Source organism: Glycine max, chromosome 2, assembly GCF_000004515.6.
Source record: "Glycine max cultivar Williams 82 chromosome 2, Glycine_max_v4.0, whole genome shotgun sequence".
In the NCBI taxonomy this organism is placed as follows: domain Eukaryota; kingdom Viridiplantae; phylum Streptophyta; class Magnoliopsida; order Fabales; family Fabaceae; genus Glycine; species Glycine max.
Window position 1 is genome coordinate 9,717,361 of NC_016089.4, and position 25,407 is coordinate 9,742,767.

A 25,407-nucleotide genomic window follows, 5' to 3' on the forward strand; every position below is an offset into this window, starting at 1 on the left:
ATTATAACCAACTAAATAATAACAAATTATAAAAAAAACAAATGATTAATTGATTAAATAATAAAACTCCATTTATATATAATAATTAAAAGGAAATAAATTAAATTATTCGACACAACCTTGATTCTGAAGACAAACTGAAATAAAAAACGATAAAAAGATTCAAAAGAATACACCATTAGAAAAATTAAGCATTAAAAATAAATAAATAAATATATAGTTGGTATAATTCAAATTTGAGAAGTGTGAATTTGATACCCAAACCAATTAACATCGAATTTTAATTGGTTTGATTTGGGTCCAATCCAAATAGGAATTTTTTTTTAATCAATTTAATTGGTTTTATTTGGATTATTGAATTCATCATATTGCTGGAACCAATAAACATCCCTACACAAAATCTTAGATTTGAACCTCATTATCTTTGATGTGCGTGCACACACACACAAACCATAACATGAAAACTGATTAAAAAAAACCCACACATATGAAAGCATTTATTTATTTGCCTCCAAAATTGTCTAAGTTAGGCAAAAAAGAAAAAGTTTTCCAACATGATGATAATATAAGTTTTTTATCATCCAAATTTAAGCGATCCATGGCATAATCTCTTCAGCTACTTTCTTGAAAGTTTCCTCAGTTGAGTCTGCATCCAAAGCTTGTTTTGCCTGTGAGATCAACAGTTTAGTTGAGTTAAATAAAACCAAACCATATTCACTTTTGCACTACTTGTAGTACTAAAATGCTTTACTATTTTTTGTTGGTCTTTCATTGTCTGCTAAAGATTCAACCAGGAAGGCAAAAAATTTACCATGCATGTATGCACCAAACATGATGGGGATCAAGTTTAAAACTTACATGGACTAGAATCATGCTTGTGTTTCCATTGACATTATCATTGCTTGAAATGCTGGTAGTAATGACCTCTATGTTATGCTTCTCCAACACAGAAATGATTGTGGGCTTCTCCAACACAGAAATGATTGTGGGCAAGATGTCCTGGTTATGGGCTGAGCAAATGGAGAATTGGGCTTCATCTCCATGAATGTTCAACACCATATTTGAAGCAGCTCAAGTTTTGTCAAAAGCTACTTGTTTCTTTCCAGTAGTGATTGAAACTGCATTTGAAGTTGCCATTACTTCTTTGAGAACATATTGGGCCCTTTCTTGTTTCTGTTTCTCTAGCTTTTTGCAAGTTTCCTCCAAAAATTTAATGTACTTCACCACTTCATCAATAATGGTTGCTTTATCCATCTATGAAATAAATAAAAAAGTCATAGCATCTTAGAAAAATAATCTAAACTTAACTTTGAACGTGGTCCTGAGGTGGGTATTTTGGTAGAGATAATTCTAGTGACACTAATGAATTTTTTTAATTCTAAATATAAAAGAGTTCCATATCAATGTAGTTTTCGAAAAAAAAAAAGAAAAAATCTCTTTAGTAGTATAGAATTATCACTTGAGGGTTCTCCACAAAAATTATTAACTTTTACCGGAATTATCACTTTCAACTTATCCATCCAGTTTTCTTGATATTTAAATAAACAACAACAATTTTGTTTCCAAACAAAGCTGTATGTAAACCAATTTGAAATAAGTTTAATTCCAAACATAATTTAATACTGTTAGAAGAATGTATGATATTTGATCTCCATCCAATGGTTTAGATTGAGCCATGTCTAATATATAATTAGGAATCATACTTATTTGTAAATTAGATGAAATTTGAACAATACACATTAATTCAGTTACACCGTTTTTGACCGCATTGAATTCAAAAGCAATCAAATATTGAATTAAATGCAATCAAATGTATAACAACTACATAAATGACACTATTAATGAGTGTATTAAAAAAAAATATTATCAACATCATTAAAATAATTTTTATTTATTAAATTTGGACTTATTTTTTGTATATGTGATTTCATGTAACCTTTGTTCAATGGTTTTTACTGTGCATAAGATGCAGAAAATTTGTTGTCAACAAAAAAAAATGCAGAAAAATCAAATGCATAGGGAACAAATACACTATGTTCGGGAAGACTAATTAGAAGTTGAAAAATTATCTTATTAAATTATAAGTGTTTAGTCAATTAGCGGTTGAAATAGCTGAAAAGTATAAAATAATTTAAAATAATAAATTCATGATTTATTTAAAAAATATAGACAAAAAATTTGATAAATATTTTAAGGATAAAAGGGAAGAAAATATAAAACTAAAAACTAATATTTTAAAAATGCTATTTGAAATAGCATTTCAAAAGACGTTAAAAACTATCAAGAAACTATTAAAAAACATTGTTTATTAAACAACTAAATGAACTTTTCAGTTAATAAAAAAATCTAAAAGTTAACTAAAATATTTTGCCAAACATAACTAAAGAGTTCTATTTTAGCATATTCAATCAAATTATTTGCTTTGGACTTTAGTTGTCATTTTATTTAGGTAAGAAAGATTCCTTTAAATCTATTTAAAAATATGATTCATTTAAGACAATTGAGAAATCAATATGAAAGAAGTTTACTTAGAGTCTAAAGGATTGAGATGCATCTATAACACATGTAATGATTGATTTTTTCCACCTTTAAGAATATAAATATATTTTTGATATTTAATAAATGTTCAAATTTTTGTTTTGGTCCCCAATAATATTTTTAATTTTTTGTTCCTAATAATTTTTTATTTTGTTTTTGGTACTCAAATGTATTTAGATAGCATTTTGAAAAAGGTTTAAATATTTTTAAAATTCCTGATAAATGATCAAATTTTCTTATGAATCCCTAATAAATTTTTCTGTTGTTTTGAATCCTTAATATATTGAAACTTTTGTTTTGAATCTCTGTCGTCATTTAAGTGATAATGTGATACTACAATTGTTAATAGTGTTAGAAAGATTAATTTATAAAGTGACATATTATCACTTAATTGATGATAAAGACTCAAAATGATGAAATTTTTTATTAGAGATCCAAAATAAAATTTGATCATTTATCAGGAACCTTAAACAAATTTAAGCCTTTGGCAAATGATTTGATAACACTCCAAGGACCAACAACAAAATAAAATATTTATTAGGGACCAATAAGTTAAAAAATATTCATTAGGGATCAAGATAAAAAAATTGACCATTTATTTACACTCATACAATTTTTTAATTTCCATAAAATGAAAGAAATTAATCTTGGTAGATTTTTTTGTACTTTACATATTTCCTATACATTTTGAAAAATGATGAAAAAAAACTAGGAAAATTGACATATCAGAGGGGGAGGGGCAAGGGAGATAAAAGACATCCCTTTTAAAAAAAAATCAAACCGAAGGAAAAAGAAATATAGAGAAATGTCATTCGATGATTAATACTGGGAACATATTCATAAATAATAAAAATTATTAAAATTATTCATTACCCTTCAACAACCTTGAAGAAGGAGCCTTAAAAAAAATACCTTGGAGAATGAAAATGAAATTAACTGAATGCATATATTAGAAGGAAGTTGTGGAACAAAACTTCGAAGCACATCAAATATTTTTGCCTAAAATATATTTTTTGTTTTTTATAAATATTGAAAAGTTTAAAATTTGTTTTTATAAATTTTTCAATATATTTTTCGTCCTTATAAAATTGAAATATGTTATTTTTTACCCGGAGTCAGGGTTGGATGAATCCGAACATATAAATATTCAGAATCCGTCCCTACAAAATTTTAAGTCATTTTTTCGTTATTGAAAAATTAAAATCTATTACTTTTTGGCTTATACGTAGATTCGAGTAAATCCAAACCTACAAATCTCTCTTTCATTGATTCTATTGATGACTATGGGAGTAGATGATTTCTAGGGATTAAAAATCGCCACAAAATATAGAAATAAAAAAACCACAAATTTGTAAATCTCTCTTCCTTAACCTCCTTCTTCCTTAACTTTTTTTATCTTCTCCGCCAGGCTAATTCGAGAGAAATGTGAATTTGAAAGTCAGGTTGTTGAGTTTGTCGGTAATATTTATTTTGATAGAACATTGAAATTGATATTGGTAACGTTGAGTTTGTGAATAAAAGTATTAGGTTTTCAAAAGGAAAGAGAATTCAAAGAAGAAGAAGATAATGATGACAATGTTAATAAGGTGGTGCTCACCATTGCAATTGAACAAAACATTTAAAAAAGAAAATAAAAAATTATTTATTTAAATTTGAAGAAGATGAAGAAAGTTAGGAAAGAGTGACGCCTAGGTTAAATACCCAAACTTATGTCCAAACCAAAAAGTAACAGATTTCAATTTTTCTAGGACGAAAAAAAAGACTAAATTTTGTGAGATGAATTTTGAACATTTTGATATTTATAGGAATAAATATATATTTTAGTTTATAATTTAAGTTTTAAAAAATATCATAAAGGCTTGGATTTATTCAAGTCTCGCTCTAGGAAAAAAAACACATTTTAATTTTACAAAAACAAAAAATATAACAAAAATTTTATAAGGATAAATTTCAAACTTTTTGATATTTTAAAAAAATAACATTTTATCCTCACATTTATCTCATTTTCGTTTTAGATTTCTGATACTTTCCGTTAATACTACTTTTCTTCTCAATTTTACTGGCGATCTCTCTGTTTCGCTTCTTACACACGAGAGGACCTTCTTTTCGTTGGTTTGGTGACTTCATGTTTTCTTTGCCTTCGCCCGAGTTATCAGAATTAGAGGAACCTGATCAATGGTTTCCCAATAAGTTCATATCATATGAACCTTGATATTTTGCCATCAAGGCGGAGAGAAAAAGAAAGAAAGTGAGAGGTTAAAAGAGTTGGGTAGGAAGACCCGAGAATGATACATTTATATTAAGGTGACAAACTTTAGGAAGCTGCAAAGAGATAATATAGATGCCGAGGATGACTAAGAACATCTCAAATAAAATTCATAAGGAAATGGCGTTACTCGCATCCTAACAAATACATTAAACATAGGATTTGTTAAGTTTGTAGTCTCAATTTTTTGGGATTCTAATTTTTAGTCCATTAAATTTCTTTATTCATTTTTAGTTTTTTGTTTGTTTTTATAGTTCAAAATTAATTCATATTTTATCTATTTTTAGTCTCATTTATTTTATATTTGAAACTAATTTTGAGTAATAATAAAAATAAATAAAGTACTAAAATCAAGCAAAAGAATTAGAGATACTAAAAATGTTGACAAAAAAAATTAGTAGAAGAATAAAAGTTGTAAAAAAAATTGAGAGAACTAATTTAGAATTTGAAAAAAATTAGAAAATTAATTAATCTTTAAGGTAAAATTGTATTTTTGATCTCCCTTGTTGTTTCTAATTTTGATTTAGTCCCCCTTTAAATTTATTCACGAATTTATTCCCCTAATTATGTCAAATCTCATAAATGTGGTTCCCAAGTCTAGATTTGGACGTTGACGTTACAAAGGAACGTTAACGGTCACATGTCACATTCTGATTGGACAATGAAAAAGTGCGTCATTTTAACCGAGTGTAATAATTACCTCAACCCTTACTGGTAATTACCTGAGGCAAATTGAAAGCCCCTAAGCTTATCTCTGTTCCTGGAAACTCGAAGCATGAAATCCCAAATTCGAAGCATGAACCCAAAGTGAATCCCTAGAGCGTGAGTCGCATGAGGTGTTGGCGGTCATTGTTGGCAGTGGTCTTCTTCGAGAATTTGGGCTTCCGTTTTAGTGGAAGTCATCATCACTTGGTTTATAAACGAGGGGAGGTGTGGGGGGTTTGTTACTTTGTGCGCATGAGGATCACGATAGTCGTAGGGAGATGGAACGCTAGTATATTTGCAGGTAAGTTAGGTTATTTTATCGAAGTTTTCTTTATATCCCTTTGTGGGGGGTTTTTTGTTGATGTGGTTCACAGTGTGTTTTCTCGTGTTTATTTTTTATTCAGGTGTTGGGCTCCACTAGGTGTGTGCTGGCTTTTGTTTTCTTGTGATCCCTTATGTCTTCCTCGCAATTTTGGCTTTTGTTTTTGTTTTCTTGTGGGGTTGTTTGGTTGATGTCGTTTTTATTCATGTTTTGGGCTTCCTTTTCATTTATGTTTTTTATTTATTGAATTCACATATTTAGTGGGTTTTACTATATAAAGGAGTTTTGTTCTCTTATTATTGTCATTTTTTTCAGGCCAACCGAAGAACAAACAGTGAGATAAAAAATTCACCATGGTGGGATGTTCATTTATCAGCCCTTTACTCTGTATACCAATGGTCAGATCAAAGAAGAAGAATAGGGTTGAGATATGGATACTATGTCCTATATTGACTTCAAGGAGTTGATTAACTCTCTCGGGTACAAATAATTCAAGTGCTTATGGCATAGGGACCCCAGAAAAGCACTGAGCAGAGAGTTGAAGCCACTTAATTCTGACTCTGATATTTTGCAATTGGCTAAAGATGTTTCTGGCTTCAATGTGGTTGAAGTCTATGTGGACCAGGGGGTGATTGACACATCCTCAAAAAAAAGTTGAATGTTGTTTAGGTTGACGAGGTTGTTGCAATTGATGGAGTAGAGGCTGAGGTTAAAGCTGTGGTGGAGGGTGAAGTTGAAGCTATGGTGGAGGGTGAAGTTGAGGCTGAGGGGCAGGTTGATGGATAGGCTTTGGTTGAGGTTCAGGTTGATAAACAAGGTTTGGTGGAGGTTCAGGTGTAGGTTGAAGGGGAAGTTGGTGTTCAAGGTGACATGGGGGCGAAGGTTCAGGTTGATGAACAAGGTTTGGTGGAGATTCAGGTGCAGGCTCAACATGAGGTTGGTGTTGAAGGTGAGATGGAGGTTGTGGTTGAGGCTGTGGTGGCGAGTGATGTGGAGGATGATGTTGAGGTTAAGCAAGATGATGATATCAGTGATTATAGTGAAGTTTCAGATAATGACTTTGAAGAAAACTAGAATTGGGCAGAATCCTTGGACCTTGAAACATTTACACAAACTGGTCAATCGACATTTGAGACTAATGAAGCAGACTCAACAAATTCTAATTTTGGTCATATGTTAACTCATTGACAAGTGCACCAAATTGTCACAAGTAGTAAAGTAAAATTGAAGCCTGAGTGTTGAGTTTACAAGGACTTTGTTTGTACTTAAGTTGACATATACCCAATTTTCAAGCAATTAATTAAAGAAAAGGGATAGGGAGTTAAAAGCAGAGTAAAATTATTGAAAACATAAAAATTTGAAAATAGGAAAGACAGAAAACAAACACTTTTAAATGCGAGGATTAATTTAGAATGAAAATGTGTTGGGGCCTAGCATACCAAAACTATTCTTGATGTAATGTTAATAATTTTTCTCTATTTAATATTATCCCAAATTTTACCTACATCTACTCTGATACTCTAACCCTGATCCCTCAAGTGAAAGAGCTTAATTTATCTATTTTCTCTCCTAAATCCCTTTGTAGAGATAAAATAGTAAATTGCATTAAGAATATAGATGCATGAATAGGCTAAACAAAACCATTATATCCACTAGATATGATTCATTTAGATGTCCTTTCTCAATTCTTTAGAAAATAAACACTTCCCAGTGCCTAGATCCTAAACAAATGCATGAGTATGGATGATCAAACCATAATCAATAACAATAAGCATAGAAAAGGACCAATAAAAATTGGAATGACATTAAATAGATAGTAGGAAAAGAATTACATTAATGGGGATGGAAGAAGAAGAATAGAGATGGAGAAAGGGGGAGCGGGTGGGAGATGGCTCTAGAGAGGGTTTCCCCTATTTAAGATGCTCAGGCTTTTGGGTGTATTTAGTAGAGAGCTTTGAGTCTCGGTGTGTTTTTCTCCTTCGCTTCCTACTCCTTTTATAGGCATTAGTTAGCTTAATTTTCATGCAATCATGCGCTAAGCATGACTGCTGCGCTTAATGAGTATGACGGTGATCATGCACTTAATGTGGAATTCGCACTAAGCGTGCCTTCAAGTTTTTTCGTGCTAAGCTTGAGCTGACCGCTAAACGAGGCGTCATGCTGGACTTGTCTTGCACGCTAAGCGAGATGCAATTTCCCTCCAAATTTTTGCATCAATTTTTGCATCAATTTACCTCCAAAACACTTGCAATTTCCCTTCTTTTGAATCCTGTTGGTCAAGAATTAAAATGATATCAAAATCCTCATTATTCTCTTAAAAATAAATAGTAAAGTAGAGGAAATCTAGTCATTCTTGTTTGATTTGACTATCAATTAAACCTAAATTTCACAGTTATCATGATGAAGTTAGAGATTCTAATGAGTTAGATACTCGAGATGGAAGTGACGATGAAAGTAATCCAAAAGTCAAATTTCCTCGATTTAAGGTGTCTGAAAATGATGAAGATGTAAAGTTTGAGGTAGGGTTGCAATTCAGCAATAAGAAACAAATTCTAGAGGTTATCAAAACCTTTGGTATAATGTCTAAGAAAAATCTAAAGGTTAAAAAAATGATAACAAGAGAGTCATTGCAATCTATAAAAAAAAGGGTTGTCCATTCTACTTATGGGTCTACAAGTCCATTCAAGTGACTTATTGGCAGGTGGTGACATTCAAAAAGTAGCATTGTTGCTTTAGAATTGCCAGAAATAGCTAGGCTACACCTGATTGGGTGGCAAAAAGGTTGATGTCTTTATTAATGCATACTCTCGACATGAAGTTAAAAGCCTTAATTGCTTATGGTGTAGAAAAATGGGGAATCTGGTTAACCATGGATCAGGCATACAAAACAAAGGCTAAGGAAATAGAAAAAAATTGAAGGTACAACTATAGATCAGTATAAGCACTTGAGAAGTTATGCTGCTGAGATACTAGGAAAAAAAACAAGAACAACACTGTGAAGATCAAATGTGACTTAACTCCTCATGGTCCTAAGTTTGAACGTATCTATGTATGTTTGGAGGCTTGTAAGAGTGCATTTGTAACCACTTGCAGGCCTTTGATAAGATTGGGTGGATGCTTTCTAAAAGGAGAATATGGTGGCCAATTGTTATCTGCAGTAGGTAACGATGGAAACAATCAAATGTTTCCTATTGCTTATGCTATTGTGGAATTTGAAAATTATTCGTCTTGGAAGTGGTTTTTTGATCTTTTGATAGCTGACTTAGATGGTATTTAGGAAGGATGTTGAGCATTCATTTCTGACCAACAAAAGGTAAAATTAAAATTGATATTGTTATTCAGAAAGGATGTCGGGCATTTCATTTCTACTATTATTTAATTTATTCACTGTTATTTGTAGTGATTGGTTGAGGTAATCAAGGAGCTTGAACATAACGTAGAACATAGACTGTGTGTCAAACATTTGTATGGTAATTGGAAAAAGAAGTACCCGAGAACACATATGAAAGAGTTGATGTGGATGGCAACTTGAGCAACTATTATCCCTCATTGGGAAAAGGCTATGAATCAGATTAAGACTTATGATGCAAAAGCTTGGAAGGATCTAGAAAAGTTAAACCTTGGTGCTTGGACAAGATATGCTTTTAAACTAAACACCAAATGTGATTTGCAAGTCAACAACATGTGTGAGGCATTCAACAATGTAATAATGGAGTATAAAGACAAGTCGATAATCACTCTGTTAGAGGGAATCCGATTTTACATAAGCTTCAAAATTATCAAGTTAAGGACTATCATGATGAGGTATCAAGGTACGATCCATCCCAAAATTCAACAAATCATTAAAAAACAAGAAAGCTTGTGAAGCATGGCGACCACATTGGTCTGGTGATGCTGATTTGTCTTTGTTTGAGGTGTCAAAGGGCATAGAAAAGCTTGTGGTTAATCTAAAAGAACATAGATGTTCTTGTAGAAAGTGAGAGTTAACTGGAATTCTATGCACTCACTTAATAACATGCATGTGGATCAATGGTGTCGAACCAATCAAATCTGAATACCAAAGTTGAACACCAATAAACTCTTCTTTCATTAACATAACCACTCGGCAATTACAATGTGTAGACTAAAAAAAACCAACTTATCATCATTACTTTCATCCTAAACTATTACATAATCAAAACACCAACAAGCAAATTACCACCATGAAATCATATTCCCCTGCTACATAATAAAAACACCAATAAGCAAACACTGACCCAAGAAAAAACCAATCCAATGCTTAAAATTTTTCCCTTCATCTTCATGTCACTGATCTTGCTTTGCAAACCCTTTTCCTTGACCTTCAATTCATCAATCTTCTTCATCAATACTATAGTGATCCTCTTCTCACGATTGTTCACAAGTAGATTATGCCACTAAAAAAAGTTACACCCTTTTCTACCTGTAACCTACATGGCCAAAATAAACACAAAAATCAATAGAAAAGCCATAACATAACCAATAGTATACATTATTCCTTACACTGTATAGACCACAACCATAAAAATGCCTCCTTGGATTATCCCCAGTCCTTAATGTCACCAGTGGAGTCTCTACGTTACACAAACACATCACGCGACTTTCGAGCTCCAAGCTATACGACGAGGAACTCCTTTCCATGGGAACGACACCAATGACGATGTGCCTCGGGTGACAACAACGATTTGCGACCACGACCTCCAACTACCAAATAGGACAACAACTTTGCTTCGGTTTCGGTTGCAATGATACGAAGAAGCAAGAAGCTTACAGGTTATGGATTTCTCCAAAATATAACCAAAACGATAGGAATAGGAAGAAGCCAAAATGGTTAGGGATTATGCTCGAAAATTTTAGGGATTATGCTCAAAACGGTTAGGGATTTCACGATTGTATAAGACTAGGGATTTTCAGAAGACCAATTTAAGGTTGGGGTAAATAAAAAAAATACCACACTCGGTTAAAATAGTGCACCTTTTCATTGTCCAATCAGAATGTGATATGTGACGATCAACATTCCTTTGTAACAGTCAACGTTCAAATTTGAGCATGGGGACCACTTTTACAGAATTGGATATAATTGGGGGACTAAATTCGTGAATAAATTTAAAGGGAGACTAAAATCAAAATCAGAGAAAATTAGGGAGACCAAAAATGTAATTTTGCCAATCTTTAAACATATAGTCTAATACTATACCAATATTTCATTATCACCTTTATGGGGTCCGTTAGGGACCCCACTTGCTTATAAGGAAGAGCTTGGTTTAAATTATTTTATTCTTAGAAAATATACAACTAAAATTTTAAATAATTTCATTAATATAAAATACAATTTAATAAATTCTATGATGTGTCTTATCATTGTTTGGCTTAAGATAGGGAAGGCACATTCCCATTTAAGGAAACAAATTTCCGTTTTAGTATAATACTCATTGGATGGTTTTGTGAAGGTTACTTTTGTCAAAATAATTATAAAAAAAAACAAGATGGTGCCAGTAGCAAGATAAGATGTGCTAACAACAAAGCCCAATCATTGATCCAAATAATTATACGAAACCCAAATTAAATTATTTGTTTCCTTATTAATTTATTTATCTTTAAATGAATACAATAAATATGGTATAATTTATAACTCTGTGGGCGCACTATAATTTTTAATTGGGCCAAACTATTTTACCGTTTTATGAGTTTGGGGTAGCAAACCGTAGGCCTAAATAAAGGCGTCGGAACCCAAATTACATTATGTTTTCTTATTATTTTTTCTAGAAATTAATACATTATTCTGTAAAAAATAAATTAATATATTATAAATAAGCTACATTTTGTAATTATTTTAATTAAGCTGAGATTATTATCTTGAACACAAACTAAGTAAAAATGTTAATGAACCGAGGTACATGGTGTTTTTCCCCGATCATTTTTCATTTTACTCATAGTACATCTTATGCATTAATGGGTTTTAATAAATCTAAATAAATTACTAAAATTAAAAAAAATATACCGTAAAAAATGAAAAAAGCTTTTCAAATTTAATCATATTATTTTCTAAATAATCATTTCATACAAAAAATTAGGGGTGTAAATAGTTTAAGTTGAGTTAAATTTAGTCTAATTTTTAACTAATCCAATTAAACTTAATTGGGTTAGATTGACACATCAGATTGAATAATTAAAAAAATATGAAATCTAAATTCTTAACAAAAAAAATCTCTCAAAATGTAGTTCTTGCTTCATTGCTTCTTAATTCTTAAAAACCCATAGTTAATGTTCATTATTTTACAACTTACCATTAGCATTCAATTTTTTTTTTCTGGATGCAACTAGCATTCAATAAAACCATTAAAACTATATTACAACTTACAATTGTTAGATTAAGTCAATCTCCAAAACAAAAGTTGCAACTTGCAGTGAGCAAAAGTGAGAATTTATGATTTTTTAGCAAATTATAGAAATCTCTCCTAAGGTATGCACTATTTACATATGTCTCTCCTCCTTTTTATGACACTACACAAAACATCCTAATTTTTGTGATCCTGTTACACTTGTATCCCCTTCATTGTTAATAATTTTGATTCTATTTATTTTTTAGATTACATGATAGACACATGACTTTTATTAAAATTTTAATCCCGAAATTATTCCCATCTCATTCCTTTGTTTAAAATTCCTATCTTTAGCACACCATTGTTGAATCTTTGCGGGCCCGTTTTGTTATTGAGTGCGGTGAAACTAGTGCTAGTTTGTGTTTTGTGGATTAATTTTCATGATGTTGATTTTCTTTTTTGTTTTTCTTGATGATGTTTAATTGGTATGCTGCATTTCTTTTACATTCTAACGAATGAGAGGGGTATTGGGTGTAATTTTTGTAAAATAGAGGGGAGGCGCACATGTATTATTTGTAAAAGACATGGGTTGCATGTGTAACACTTTTACAACCTCAGGGAATACATGTGCAACATTTTAAAAACATCATGGGATACACGTGCGCCGACGAGATGCGAATAGAAACAAAAAAGTTACAACAAGGCATGACGGCGACGAGAGAGAGGGGCTTATGTATCACCACTGCGAAGAACGAGCCTTGCACCATGATCGCGGAGGAGAAACATGCCTAGCACTGCTCGGAGGAGAAGCACGGAGGCGACGCACGACATGATGGCGATGAATGTTACTCCCTTTGGCTGCATGGAGATGAAAAGAGAAGATCTAACACAGTTCTATTCCCCTTTGTTCGGGTCATTTAAAAGTCAGGGATAATTTTGGATTTTCCTAAAAATGAATTAAAAATTAATATAAATATTTTTTAATTTTCAAAACGGAAACTTAACACCGTTAAAGCAGAAGGTGCTAATGTAATGATTTTAAAAGAAGGAAAAATATGTGCAAATAAAGCAAACCTCAAGAGAAATTTATGTAATTTCTTCTCTTTTGTTTACTAATTCATCTAATTGAGTGCGCTAAACAAAACTCATTTACAAACCATAAAAATGTAAATGGGTTGGATTGTATGCAACCCATTTAGAAACCTCCAAACAATTCATTTTCAAATGTTGTATATAATTTTGTAATTATCATTTATTGTTACTAAAAAGAAAATATAAAGTTTCCATCATTTCCCAAAAGTGAAAGAAGAAAGTAACAAACATAAGTAAAACTAATATTAAATAAAAAAAATATTTTGCAATATTATTTTTATCGTAATTTATTATCAGAGAATTCGATTGTCCATCTTTAGTAGTCTTTAATAAGATTTTTTTATCCATAAAACTTGAACCAAGAAATTGCTTAATATGATCAATCCCAATATCATTCAAACTAATGACACGGTGGTCAAAAGTATATTAGTATATAATAATTTATATATATTATTAATTTTAATATTATTAGTATATATTTATTAAATTACATTTATTAAAATTTAATATTATTTTATATATTTATTAACCTATAAGTATTTGATAATAGAACTTAGGCTTAAATATATTTTAGTCCTTCAAATTTGGATAACTGTTTTTTTAGTCCTTAAAAAAATTATTTTTATTAGTCCCTTAAATTTTTAAAAGTTGCTTTTAGTCTCTCTTTATTCATTATACTCATTGTTTCACACTTTGTGGTGGTTTTTAACCACCAAAATTTATTTATTTTAAATGATTTTTGGTTATTTTAAACCACAAAATATTTTACTCATATTGATGACCATTTTTTTTACATATTCTAGCAATTTTTAAAAAAGAAAAATAAAAACATGAATGTGAAGTTGTAGTGATTTTTTATATATTTTTATGGTTTTAAAATGTCATAAATTATTTTAAATAAATTAAATGAAAAAATATATCAAATGATATAAAAATGCCATAAATTGTGATGCTATCAACACAAGGAACAATAGAGATTAAAAGTAGCTTTTAAAATATTTGATGGAATAATAAAAACAGAATTTTTTAAGGACTAAAAAAATAATTGCCTAAATTTGAAGGATTAAAAACGTATTTAATCCCAAAATTTAATATTTAATTTATTAATATTCAATATTATTAGTGTATATTTATTAACATTATATGTTGTTTTTTACATATTTATTAATTTAGAAATATTTAATAACATATTTTTTAATATATTAGAATTTAATATTTTATTTTTTAATATTTAATATTATTGTTGTATATATATATATATATATATATATATATTAAAATTTAATATAATTTTTATACATGATTGAATTTATAAGTATTTAAGAATATAAACTATTATTTATTAATATTTAATATGATTAGTGTATATTTATTATTTTAATACATGATTTAATTTATAAATATTTAATAAAATAACTCATAAGATTAAATATGATTTTGGTCCTTCAAATATTGACGCATATTAATTTTAGTTTCATTACATTTGATCCTTAAAATGTTCAAATTTCTCATCTAAAGTTCTTTATTAACTCCATTAATTTTTTCTGTTAAGAGTTTACATAGTAGCTATTTCAACATTATTTTAATTTCTAGCATTAGCCTTCATTGTTCCCTATAAGAATATAAAAAATAGAACACAACTTTATTATTTTCAAACAAATATATACAATTAAACTCATTTATCACGTTTGTTGGTGGTGACACTTGATTCTAGTATAAAAGTATCAGTCGGTGTATTAACGGTAACCGTTTGATTCTCAACTACATTGTCTGCAACAGGTGGATATAACTTACATTTAACAAACAAAATTAACAAAGTTAAAATAAGAACTTAACAGAGAAATTTTGAAAATACTAAGAACCAAATGCAATCAAATTATTTTTACAGGACTTTGGATAACCAAAATCATGTTTCATCCTAATTTATAATGTATTAGTATTTCATTTATTAATTTTTAATATTATTAGTGTATATTCATTAACTTTAATATTATTTTTATGTATTGATTAATTTATAAGTATTTGATATGATAACTTAAAATATAATAATATTTAATATTATTAGTTAATATAAATTAATAAAATAAAAAATATAAATTAGTATATATTTATTAGATATTAATATATTGGATATTAATAAATATATACTAATATATTTAAATATAAATTAATTTATATATTAATTTACTAGTGATATATCTTTTTAGAACACCTCCAATGAATGCAATTAAAGCAACTCATTTTAAGTTTTATATCTTTTATTAATTGGCCCCACAATATTACATCATATTTAAGTAATTCATATACATTTTATTTCAAAGTATAACTTTAAACAACCCTTAAATGAGCCGCACTTTTATAACCTTTTTATTTACTCTTAAACTTTTGTTTCAATTAAAATTTAAGTTCAATATTTTTAATTGAGGAAAAAATGTTTTTAATTATAAGGAATTATTTCTTATAGAAACAACAAAACTTAATTTTAAGCAACCTAGATATTAATATCTTCTTCAATACTAAAAATATTAAACAATAATATCTTAAAATAAGTAACTTAAGAAACAAGTTTGAATATTCTCCTCATTTGCAGCTTGGTGCGCTACAGAGGCTATCCTTAGGTGCTGCAAAATTCACAACTGCCAACATTGTTTTTAGTTAAGGCCCCATTTAAGTTTTTAATTATTAGTTTCAGTGTTTTTGTTTTTACTTTTTAAAATGTTATTACAAATTGAATAGATAAAATTAATGAATCAACTATTTTATTTTACTTTGTTTCACTATAAAATAATGATAACAATAATGACATAGAGGATGAAATGGTAGAGATTGAAGTGGCTTGACAGTCATAAGGATGATAGCGATTTAGTGGTGTATGGATGAGGATGGATGAGAGTGACATTAATAACAGTGAGAGTGACTATAAAGTAAAATAGTAAATAGTGATGATATCATGATAAGAGTGTATTTTTAAAAACAAAAAATTCAATTCACAAATTTATTTTTTTAGATTTTCAAAATGAATGTAAAACTATTTTAATTTTATTTTTGTTGAACATATTTTTGCTTTGAAAATTTTATTTGAAAACCAAAAATAAAAACTCGAAACCACTGCGGCAGGGCTTAAGTAATTCTACGAGGAATTGTTTCTTAAAGTAAAAGAAAATAAAAAATAATCAAGAAGCCACGTGTCAAAAAATAAATAATAATAATAAAATGTTTTCAGCATTTTAAACAGCGTAAATTTAATGTTCAAGAATAAAAAATTTAAATTCATGATATAGGTGTTGATGGGATTCTCATTGTGTCTCCTTCAATAAATTAAAGGCTAGCCACTCATAAAAGTGAGTTTGTTTTAATGTGAATAAAATATTATTTATCTTAAAATTTTAATGTTTTATATAACAATGCACTTTAAATTCAAGCAACGATTGATATATTTTATTTATTGAACAAAGGTTCACCTTGAGCACGCTTAAACCACACACATGAAAACTGCTGATCCAAAAAGAAAAAAAAAACCATAATGTGAAAGCATTTATTCAGTTGCCTTTAGAACTGTCCTAGTTTAGGCATTAAAGCTTTCTAACACGATGAGAATACAAGTTTATTTCTTTATCACCCTTAATTTTAAGAGATCAATGAGAAAATCTCTCCAGACGCATCCTTGTAAGTCTCCTCAGCTGAATTTTCATCTGAAACTTGTTTTGCCTACAAGATCAACAATTCAATTGAGTTAAATTAAATTAAACCATATTCACATTGGCACTACATGTGTAAGTATTAAAATACTTCATTTTTTTTTTTGTTGGTCTATCATTGTCTCCTAAATATTCAACTAGGAAGGCAAAATTTTTTGCATGCATGTATGTGTGCAATAAACATGGTGGGGGATCAAGTTTAAAACTTACATGAACTAGAATCATGCATGTCTTTCCATTTTCATTATGATTGAATGAAACGTTGGCAGCAATGACCTCTATGTTGTGCCTCTCCAACACAGAAGTGATGGTGTTCAAGAGGTGTGGCTTGTAGGCGGAGCAAACTGTGAATTGGGCCCAATTGGCATGAATGTTCAAGACCATGTTTGAAGAAGTCCATACTTTGTCAAATTCTAATTTCTTCTTCCCATTGATTAAAATTGTATCTGAAGTTCCCATTATTTCTTTGAAAACATATGGGAACATTCTCTTAGTTATTTTCCCTAGCCTTTTGCGGCTTTCCTCCAGACCTTTAATGTAGTTAGCTGCTACCTTAATAACGGTTGCTTCATCCGCCTACGAAATAAAAAGCATCATCAAAGCATCTTAGAAAAACATCCTAAACTTGACTCTGGTTGTTGTCTTGAAGTGGGTATTTTGGTAGAGATAATTCTAGTGACATTAATGACTATTTATTTTTAATTTAAAAGAATTCCATTGCAGTGTAACTTTCCAAAATTTATGAAAAGTATTATTTTTCTCTCTTTAGAATATTTGGAATTATCACTTGAGAGTTCTCCCCTAAAACTATTATTTGAAACTGTTGACTTTTACCCAAGTTCCCACCGCTATTTCCTTGATCTTTAAATAATAATAATAATAGTATTTTAATGTTAAAATACCAAATTCGTCAAAGCACATAATAATAGTTTTGTTTTCAAACAAACAAAGCTATAATCAAACCAATTTGAAACAAATTTGATTACATACATGATTTAATACGGCAAGAAAATGGCACAATAAGAATGCCTAATATTTGATCTACATTCAGTGGCTTAGATTGATCCATTTCTAAAACTATTTCAACATGTGTATTATCATTCTAAAATTATCTTCTTTTTTTTATCTTTTTATTTACTTAATTGTTTTTTAATAATATTTAGAAATAAAATAATTAAGTAAAAGTATGTAAGAAAAAAATAATTAAGTATCTTAAAATTATAAAAAAAGTCTTATAAAAGAAGATAAATAAATTTTTGAAAAAAATCTTATAATTAGTAATAGAGGAGGAAGTATATATTGCTTTCAATTTCCATAAAATTGATTGAAACAAACCTCCATAAAAATTTGTTTATGACTTTTAAGGTAAATGGAAAGATAGAGCTTTGTGCCCTTTCTATATTTCCTAACTATGCATGTTGGAAAGGGATGAAAAACTTGACATATATTAGACAAATAAAGTTCATAAGGGAAGAAAAGATAAATATAGTCACATCATTAAATGATTAATATAGGGAAAATATTCATAAATAGTAAAATTATTAAAATTCTTGATTACCCTTCAAAAACCTTGACAAATGAAAACTAACTAAATTAAACACATACCTCGGAAGGAAGTTGCGGAAGCAAACCACGAAGGTCGTCAAACATTTCGTTATTAGATTCTGGATGTTTTCCATCTAACCCTTCATCGCTAGTAATATTGTCTTTCTCATTTTCACTGGCGATCTCTCGATTTCGCTTCTTATTCACGAGTGCTTCACCTTCTTCATTTTGTTGGTTCAGTGGCTTCATGTTGTTTTTACTTTCTCCCGAGTTATCAGAATTGGAGGAAACTAATAAATGGTTTCCCAAATGGAAGTCTATAGCATGTGAACCTTGATCTTCTGCCATCAAGGTGGAGAGAAAGAGAAATAAAAAGAAAGAGAGGCTAAGAGGTTTGGTTTTGGGGTTAAGGAGGAAGATTGGAGAATGATACATTTATATTAAGGTGACAAACTTTATGAAGTTGCAAAGAGAAAATATAAATGGTGAGAGGCTAAGAACACCCCAATTTTATATTATTTTTTTGAAAAAGGAATGCCGGAAATCGTGTTACTTTGCATCCTAATAAATAATGCATTAAATATATAGTTTAATACCGTGTACAAGAATATTTCATAGGAATGACAACGAGACGGGTTGGGGGTGGGTTTGCTTATCCGATCCATGTTTCTATAAAAGGTAGATACTTCGGGTTTAGAGGAAAATTGATGCAAATCCTTGAAGAAAAAGTTGAAAGGGACATCTCGCTTTGCGCATAAGCCATGCTTAGTGAGCAAGCTCAAGCTTAGCACGAAGAAGTCCAAAGTCGCGCTTAGCGCAAAATCCAGCACTAAGCGCGTGATCACTCCGCTAAACCCAGAAGGATCACGCTTAGCGCGAAGTCATCTCGCTAAGCCCAGAAGGGGTGCACTTAGCGCGAGGTCACGTGAATTTTAAGCTACCTTAGACATATAAAAGGAGTAGAAAACAAAGGAGAAAGACACACCCAGACTCAATGCTCTCTATTGAATACACCTGATCATTTCTCATAGGGGAAACCCTCTCTCTTTAGCCATTCTCCCCTCTTCCTTTATCCATCCCTTTTTTTTCTTCCATCCACATTAGCCTCTAAAGTATAAAGTCTCTCATGGTCACGAGAGGCTAAACCCCCTCTGTTGGGAGCCTAACAGCTAACACCCTTGTAATGTGACTTCTCTTACTATCTATTAAATGCAATTTTTGTTTCTATTGTCTCTTTTCTGCTCTTCATTTTATGGTATGGTCTGATCATCCATGCATTTGTTTCTAGGAATTATAAATTGGGAAATGGTAACTTTTAAAGAACTGGAAAAAAAATATCTAAACAACTCATTGCTAGGGATAGAGTGACTTGTTTTGCCTCTGCATACATCTCCATACTTAATGCAATTTACTATTTTTATCTTTACAGAGGAATATGGGAGAGAAAATAGATAAATTAGATTCTTCATCGTGAGGGATCAAGGTTAAGTGTCTTAGTAGATGTGGGTAGAAATTCAAATAACATTAAATAGAGAAACATCTTAATATTGCATCAAGAGTAGTTAGGCATGCTAGACCCCAACATATTTAAATTCTATAATCATCATTTGTATTTTATTCTTGTTTATTTTCTTGTTCTTGCATGTTAATTTCAAATTCTTTCTTTCTTCTCTCTATTGCATTTTTTCATCTCTTATTTACAAATTGGATATTTATCAACTAAAGTACAAATAAAGTCCTTATGAATTCGATACTTGGACTTCCATTTTAACTTTATCAACTAAATAAATCATAGATTAAGTTATTAATTATATTATAATTCAACCATTATATATAATTTAATAAAAAATAAATAACAAAAACATATTTACGAATTAAATTACATTTTTAGCTCAATGTATAATTTTTAATTTTGTTATAATTAGTAATATAATTATGGTATTATTTATTTAACTATTAAAATAATTATTCTATATTTTAATAATTATAAATAATAAATATAAAAATAATTATATAATTAATAATTAATATAACAATAAAATTATATATAAATATATAACTATATTGTTAATAATTGTAAAAATATATGTAACACTGTGGATACGAGAGCGAGACAAGGAATGACAAACCCAAACCCAATCCAACTTCCCTGTTGGAAAAAACCTGACCCTCAACCTCAACCCTGGTCAAAGCAAGTTTTTTTTGTTCGAACGGAAATCCATGAGTTTGGTTTTTATTGTCATGCCTACTACATTGTGACCTCACTTTCTTCTTAGAAAGAGTTTGGTTTAATTTATTTCATTTTTATAAAATATATAACTAGAATTTCACATAAAAGTTAATTAACTTTTCTTAATATAAAATGCAATTTAATAAATTCTATAACATCTATTATCATTGTGAGGCTTAAAATAATTTTTGGTGACATTCTTAAGATGGAACAATAGTAGCAAGTTTTCCTTTTTAGATGTAGCAAAGTTACAATATGGTTCTAAAAAAGATTAAAGACTATTTCTCGTAAATGACTAATTGATTGTTTTTAATATTGTATTGAGAATTAATGGGGTTTTATTGGTTTCCTCTAAAACTGTTTTGTAGTTCAATGCTTCATTGACAACAAATGCTTTATTTGCCTACGAAAATAAAAAATGTCAAAGCATTTAAGGAAAAAAAAAGGTCCTAAACTTAACCTTGGTCGTTGTCGGCGGGTATTTTAGTAGATAAAATTCTAGTGACATTAATGACTCTTTATTTTTAATGTAAAAGAATTCTATTTTATTATAGTTTTTAAAATATTATGAAAATATTTTTTTTCTCGATATATTTAGAATTATCACTTGAGAGTTCTTTCCAAAAATCATTATCTAAAATTGTTAACTTTAACTAAGTTCCTATCCATTTTATTTTCTTGATCTTTAAGGTATAAATAATAATAATCATAATCATAATAATTTAAAGTATAAGTACAAGTAATTAACAAATTCACTTGTGCATGTAATGAAATTTGATTTTAGTTTCTTTCTCTTTGCGTTAATGTTAAATCCCCCATCTTTCGTGTTTTTTTTTTACATTTCATAATTACCCATGAGTCATGTATGATATCTAATCTCCAAACAACAAAAAATTGTTTCTAAACATGATTTAGTATAGTTAGAAAAATGTATGATATATAATCTCCATCCAATTGTGTAAATTGAGTCATGTCTAATATGTAATTATGAATCATATTGTTTTTAAATGAGATGAAGATCGAATAACACACATTTGTCCAACTACACTGTTTTTATTGAATTCAAATGCAATCAAATCTATAATAACTACATAAATTACATATTATTAATGAGTGAGATGTTAAAAAAGAATAATGTTATATGCTACTAATTTCTCCTACAAATTCTTCTACTATCTTTAATAGTAAGTATTGAATAAAAAGTAAATCCATCTAATGTGTTGAAATTATAAAACACATTCATTACTTACCATAAAAGAGTATATGAGGATGATCTAGGAGAATTTAGAATTATTCATTAAAAAAACATATTGTTATCATTACAATAATTTTTATTTACTACATTTGGATTCATTTTTGGTATAAGTGATTTGATGTAACCTATGTTTAATGGTTTTTATAGTGGATGAGATGTAGAAAATTCAAATGCATCGATCAAATACTCATATTTCTGTTTTAGGAGATTCGTTGAAGTTATTTGTTATGGTCATAATTTAATTGTCATGATTCTTAGGTAAGATTCCTTTAAACCTATAAGGATTGAAATCAACATGAAAGAGGTTTACTTGGACAAATGAGATGCATGTAGAGATGGATAAATAGGCTAAGGCTCAGGTTCATGGATCGGTCCATGGGGCCCACGGTCTGCATGGGTCATAGACCAATTTTTTTAAAAAAACTATGACTATACAGGATTTTAGGTTCATCCCGCATAACCCATGAGTTGTACGGGTTTGGACCGCAGGTTGACCTGCAAACTTGGAACTATTAGATAAGCCTAATTCAAACCCAATTAATCTTAAAAGCTCAGTCCAAAATTTATTTGCATTTTTGTTAAAAATTTACTTGGTTGTGTTAAAAATTTTATAATTGAATATTTGTTAGAGATTTATTAAGACTTTATATATATATAATTAAGTGTAATTGACTATTTTTTAGAAAAAAAAAATATATTCATTTTGAAATTGTAATTTTTTTAAAAGACTAGACCCACAAGGTCCACGCACGCGCACGCACACGCACCCCCCAACACACATACACAATTTTCATAGAATGATAAGAGGTAATCTTTCTAGAAATATTCTACCCAAATTTGGATTAAGCCATAAATTTTTTGCTTAAACCATTCGCTAGATTTCCAAAACCTGCTTAAGCTCAAAATTCTCAGCTTAAACTCTATTTTGTCTAGACTTCACATTTTTTCCAAAATTCACTTAAGCAAAAAAAAAACTTGACTTCAACCAATTTCTTCCATAATGCTAAAACTTACATACAATCCCAAATTCACTTAAGCCTTTTTTTTTTTTTTTGCTTAAGCCAATTTGCATTCTACAACATTATTCCTTCAAAAATTCGAGCTTTCGATGTTATTAATGGTTATCCAAACATATAAACTCACAATAAATGCATCAATAATCACCCCTTAAGCTTTTAAACACTAAATCCCAACAAAAGAACTTAAAGATTTAAATCAAACAACTCAAAACCACCATAAAACAAGAAAAAAGGGTAAGCTTTCCTTAACAACAAACATCTCCAAGTTGGGTTTTGAGAAGAAAAAATAGGAAATATATTGAGGTCTCTACATCAAAACCAACCAATCATGATTCAACCACATCCATGAGGTCTCCTTTGAGTGAACTTCAAAGATTTTAGCTCTAAAGAGGAGAGAAAACTTGAAGGAGGAGAAGAAGGGAGAAAATAAAAGGAAGGAAGGAGCTTAAGCTTTTGGAAGGGTGTCTTTAAAGTATTTTAGGCTTTTTCACTATGATACCACCCCAAGAAATTGTGGAAAAATTGTACCTTGAGAGGACTAGAACCCAAGACTTTATGACATTTGAAGGTAAGAAAAACCACTATACCAACATATATTTTTAGTTTATATATGATAAAAATAAATTTTATAATATATCATTATTTTAAAAATTATATATTTATTAATTTATGAATGAGATTTGCTAATGGACATACATTCCATTTTCAATTTGAGCGTATTAACAATCAACACACAAAAAATGGACAAAAAACCTTTATCTTTTTTTATTTTAATTAGTTTGTTTAAGAGTATTACAATAATTTAATATTTAATTAAAAAAAATATGATTTCTCTCTCCGGTATATCTTACCTATCAACGTGTTTCCCTTATGTTTTCTTCAACCCCAACCCGCCTCCATGGACATGCTACTGGTTGTAGCAATAGCATCAGTCCAACCTATTGATTTACATGCAAAAAAAACAATAGAAAAAAATAGTCACAAGAATTACAATAGGTAATGAGTCATTTGCATATAAAATTCATTTTTCCGCTTTTGTTTCGAAGATGGACGCCACTAACCTAGGCTCTATTGGGTGGTTTGCTTGCATCAACATCGTCTCCACCATGTCATTAGAGATCACACAATCGTCATTCTCCGCTGCATTCATGTTGTTGCTCATGGACACATCATCATAGGAGCAAAATACCAACGCTTAGATTAAAGACACATTGTGGAGTGCGTACATTGTTGCGGACAGTGGCGAATTCAAGATCCGAAATTAGTGGGGCAAATTATTTAAAAAATAATAATATTATTGATTATCATACATATAAAATTAAAATATAAAATAAGATAGAATAAGCTTTTTAAAATTTATTTCGTTTTATTCTTTCTATAAAATTGTCAGTTTTTTTCTTCTTATTTTTAAAATGCAATAGTTTTGGTCTTGAAAAGCTTAAGAGACAAAAAATGGATAAAAAAATTTAAAGGGAGAAAAATCAAACTTAAAAACTTTAAAGGGACTAAAAATATATTTATAATTTAAAAGAAATGAAGTACCTATAGAGTTTCAAGCCAAAATATAAGGTACATGCATATTGGAAATTAGATTTTTATCACAAAGATTTAGGCGACTTAAATGCAAAGTAAAAGATTTCATTTTACTATATGAACCTTAGTTGAATGGATGCATTGGAAGTTGTTTTTGTTTCAACTTCCAAGAAAACTTATTTATTATAGTTGGTGACAATCTTTACTATAAATAGAGAAGAGAAATTAGTGGAGAAACACAACACATGTAGAGAGAGTGTGTGAGAAGAAAGATTATAAAACAAAGTCACTTTGTTGAGAGAAAAGTGTCTTTATGTGAGTGTTATCATTTCTTATAGAATGATACACTATTTGGAGTGGGTTACAATCTTGTAATCATTTTTGTGATGTGAAATAAATTTTTAGACGATTCTGTGGACATGGCAAGAGGTGTCAAACCACATTAAATTCTTGTGTTTGTAATTATTTTTTTATGGTGTAATCTTTGTTGTGTTCTTACGATCATTTGTGGGTGTGGATAATTTTATTTGTGGGAGCGTTGATTACCCAATAGTTGTATCAGAGCTATGGCCGAGAGCACACAAAGGTTCAAGATACCGTTGTTTGACGAAAAAAATAAATTTTATGATTTGGCAAAATACTATTCAAGACCTTTTAGTGCAACAGGGTCTTGATCAGGCATTAGAAGATGAAAGACCAGTTTCTATAAATGAAACCGAGTAGACTAAGATTTAAAGGATGATTGTGAGCATGATTCAGTTAGCCCTTATTCCCGAGATAAAATACACCGTGTTGAAGGAGACAACACCAAAGGCCTTGTGGATATCTATGCGTCAAAGTCGCTAACCAACTAGTAAGTCAAC

At 29.6% G+C, this 25,407-nt stretch overlaps 1 protein-coding gene across 1 annotated transcript; it reads right to left on the reverse strand.

Moving 5' to 3' along the window:
- Positions 1 to 16,661: 16,661 nt before the first annotated feature.
- ZOU-2 (bHLH transcription factor ZOU-2) lies at positions 16,662 to 19,031 on the reverse strand. Its single transcript, XM_003518652.5, has 3 exons — positions 18,568 to 19,031; positions 17,173 to 17,538; positions 16,662 to 16,972 (listed from the first exon to the last, which is right to left on the reverse strand). The coding sequence occupies exons 1-3, from the start codon at positions 18,940 to 18,942 to the stop codon at positions 16,892 to 16,894; spliced, it is 822 nt and encodes a 273-aa protein (XP_003518700.2). The 5' UTR covers positions 18,943 to 19,031; the 3' UTR covers positions 16,662 to 16,891.
- Positions 19,032 to 25,407: the final 6,376 nt, after the last annotated feature.

Coding starts and splice junctions, on each gene's coding strand:
- ZOU-2 (XM_003518652.5), bottom strand. CDS start 18,942: ATGTATCATTCTCCAATCTTCCTCCTTAACCCCAAAACCAAACCTCTT. Junction 17,539..18,567: donor TTCCGCAACTTCCTTCCGAG/GTATGTGTTTAA, acceptor TTTATTTCGTAG/GCGGATGAAGCAACCGTTAT. Junction 16,973..17,172: donor CATGCATGATTCTAGTTCAT/GTAAGTTTTAAA, acceptor TTGATCTTGTAG/GCAAAACAAGTTTCAGATGA.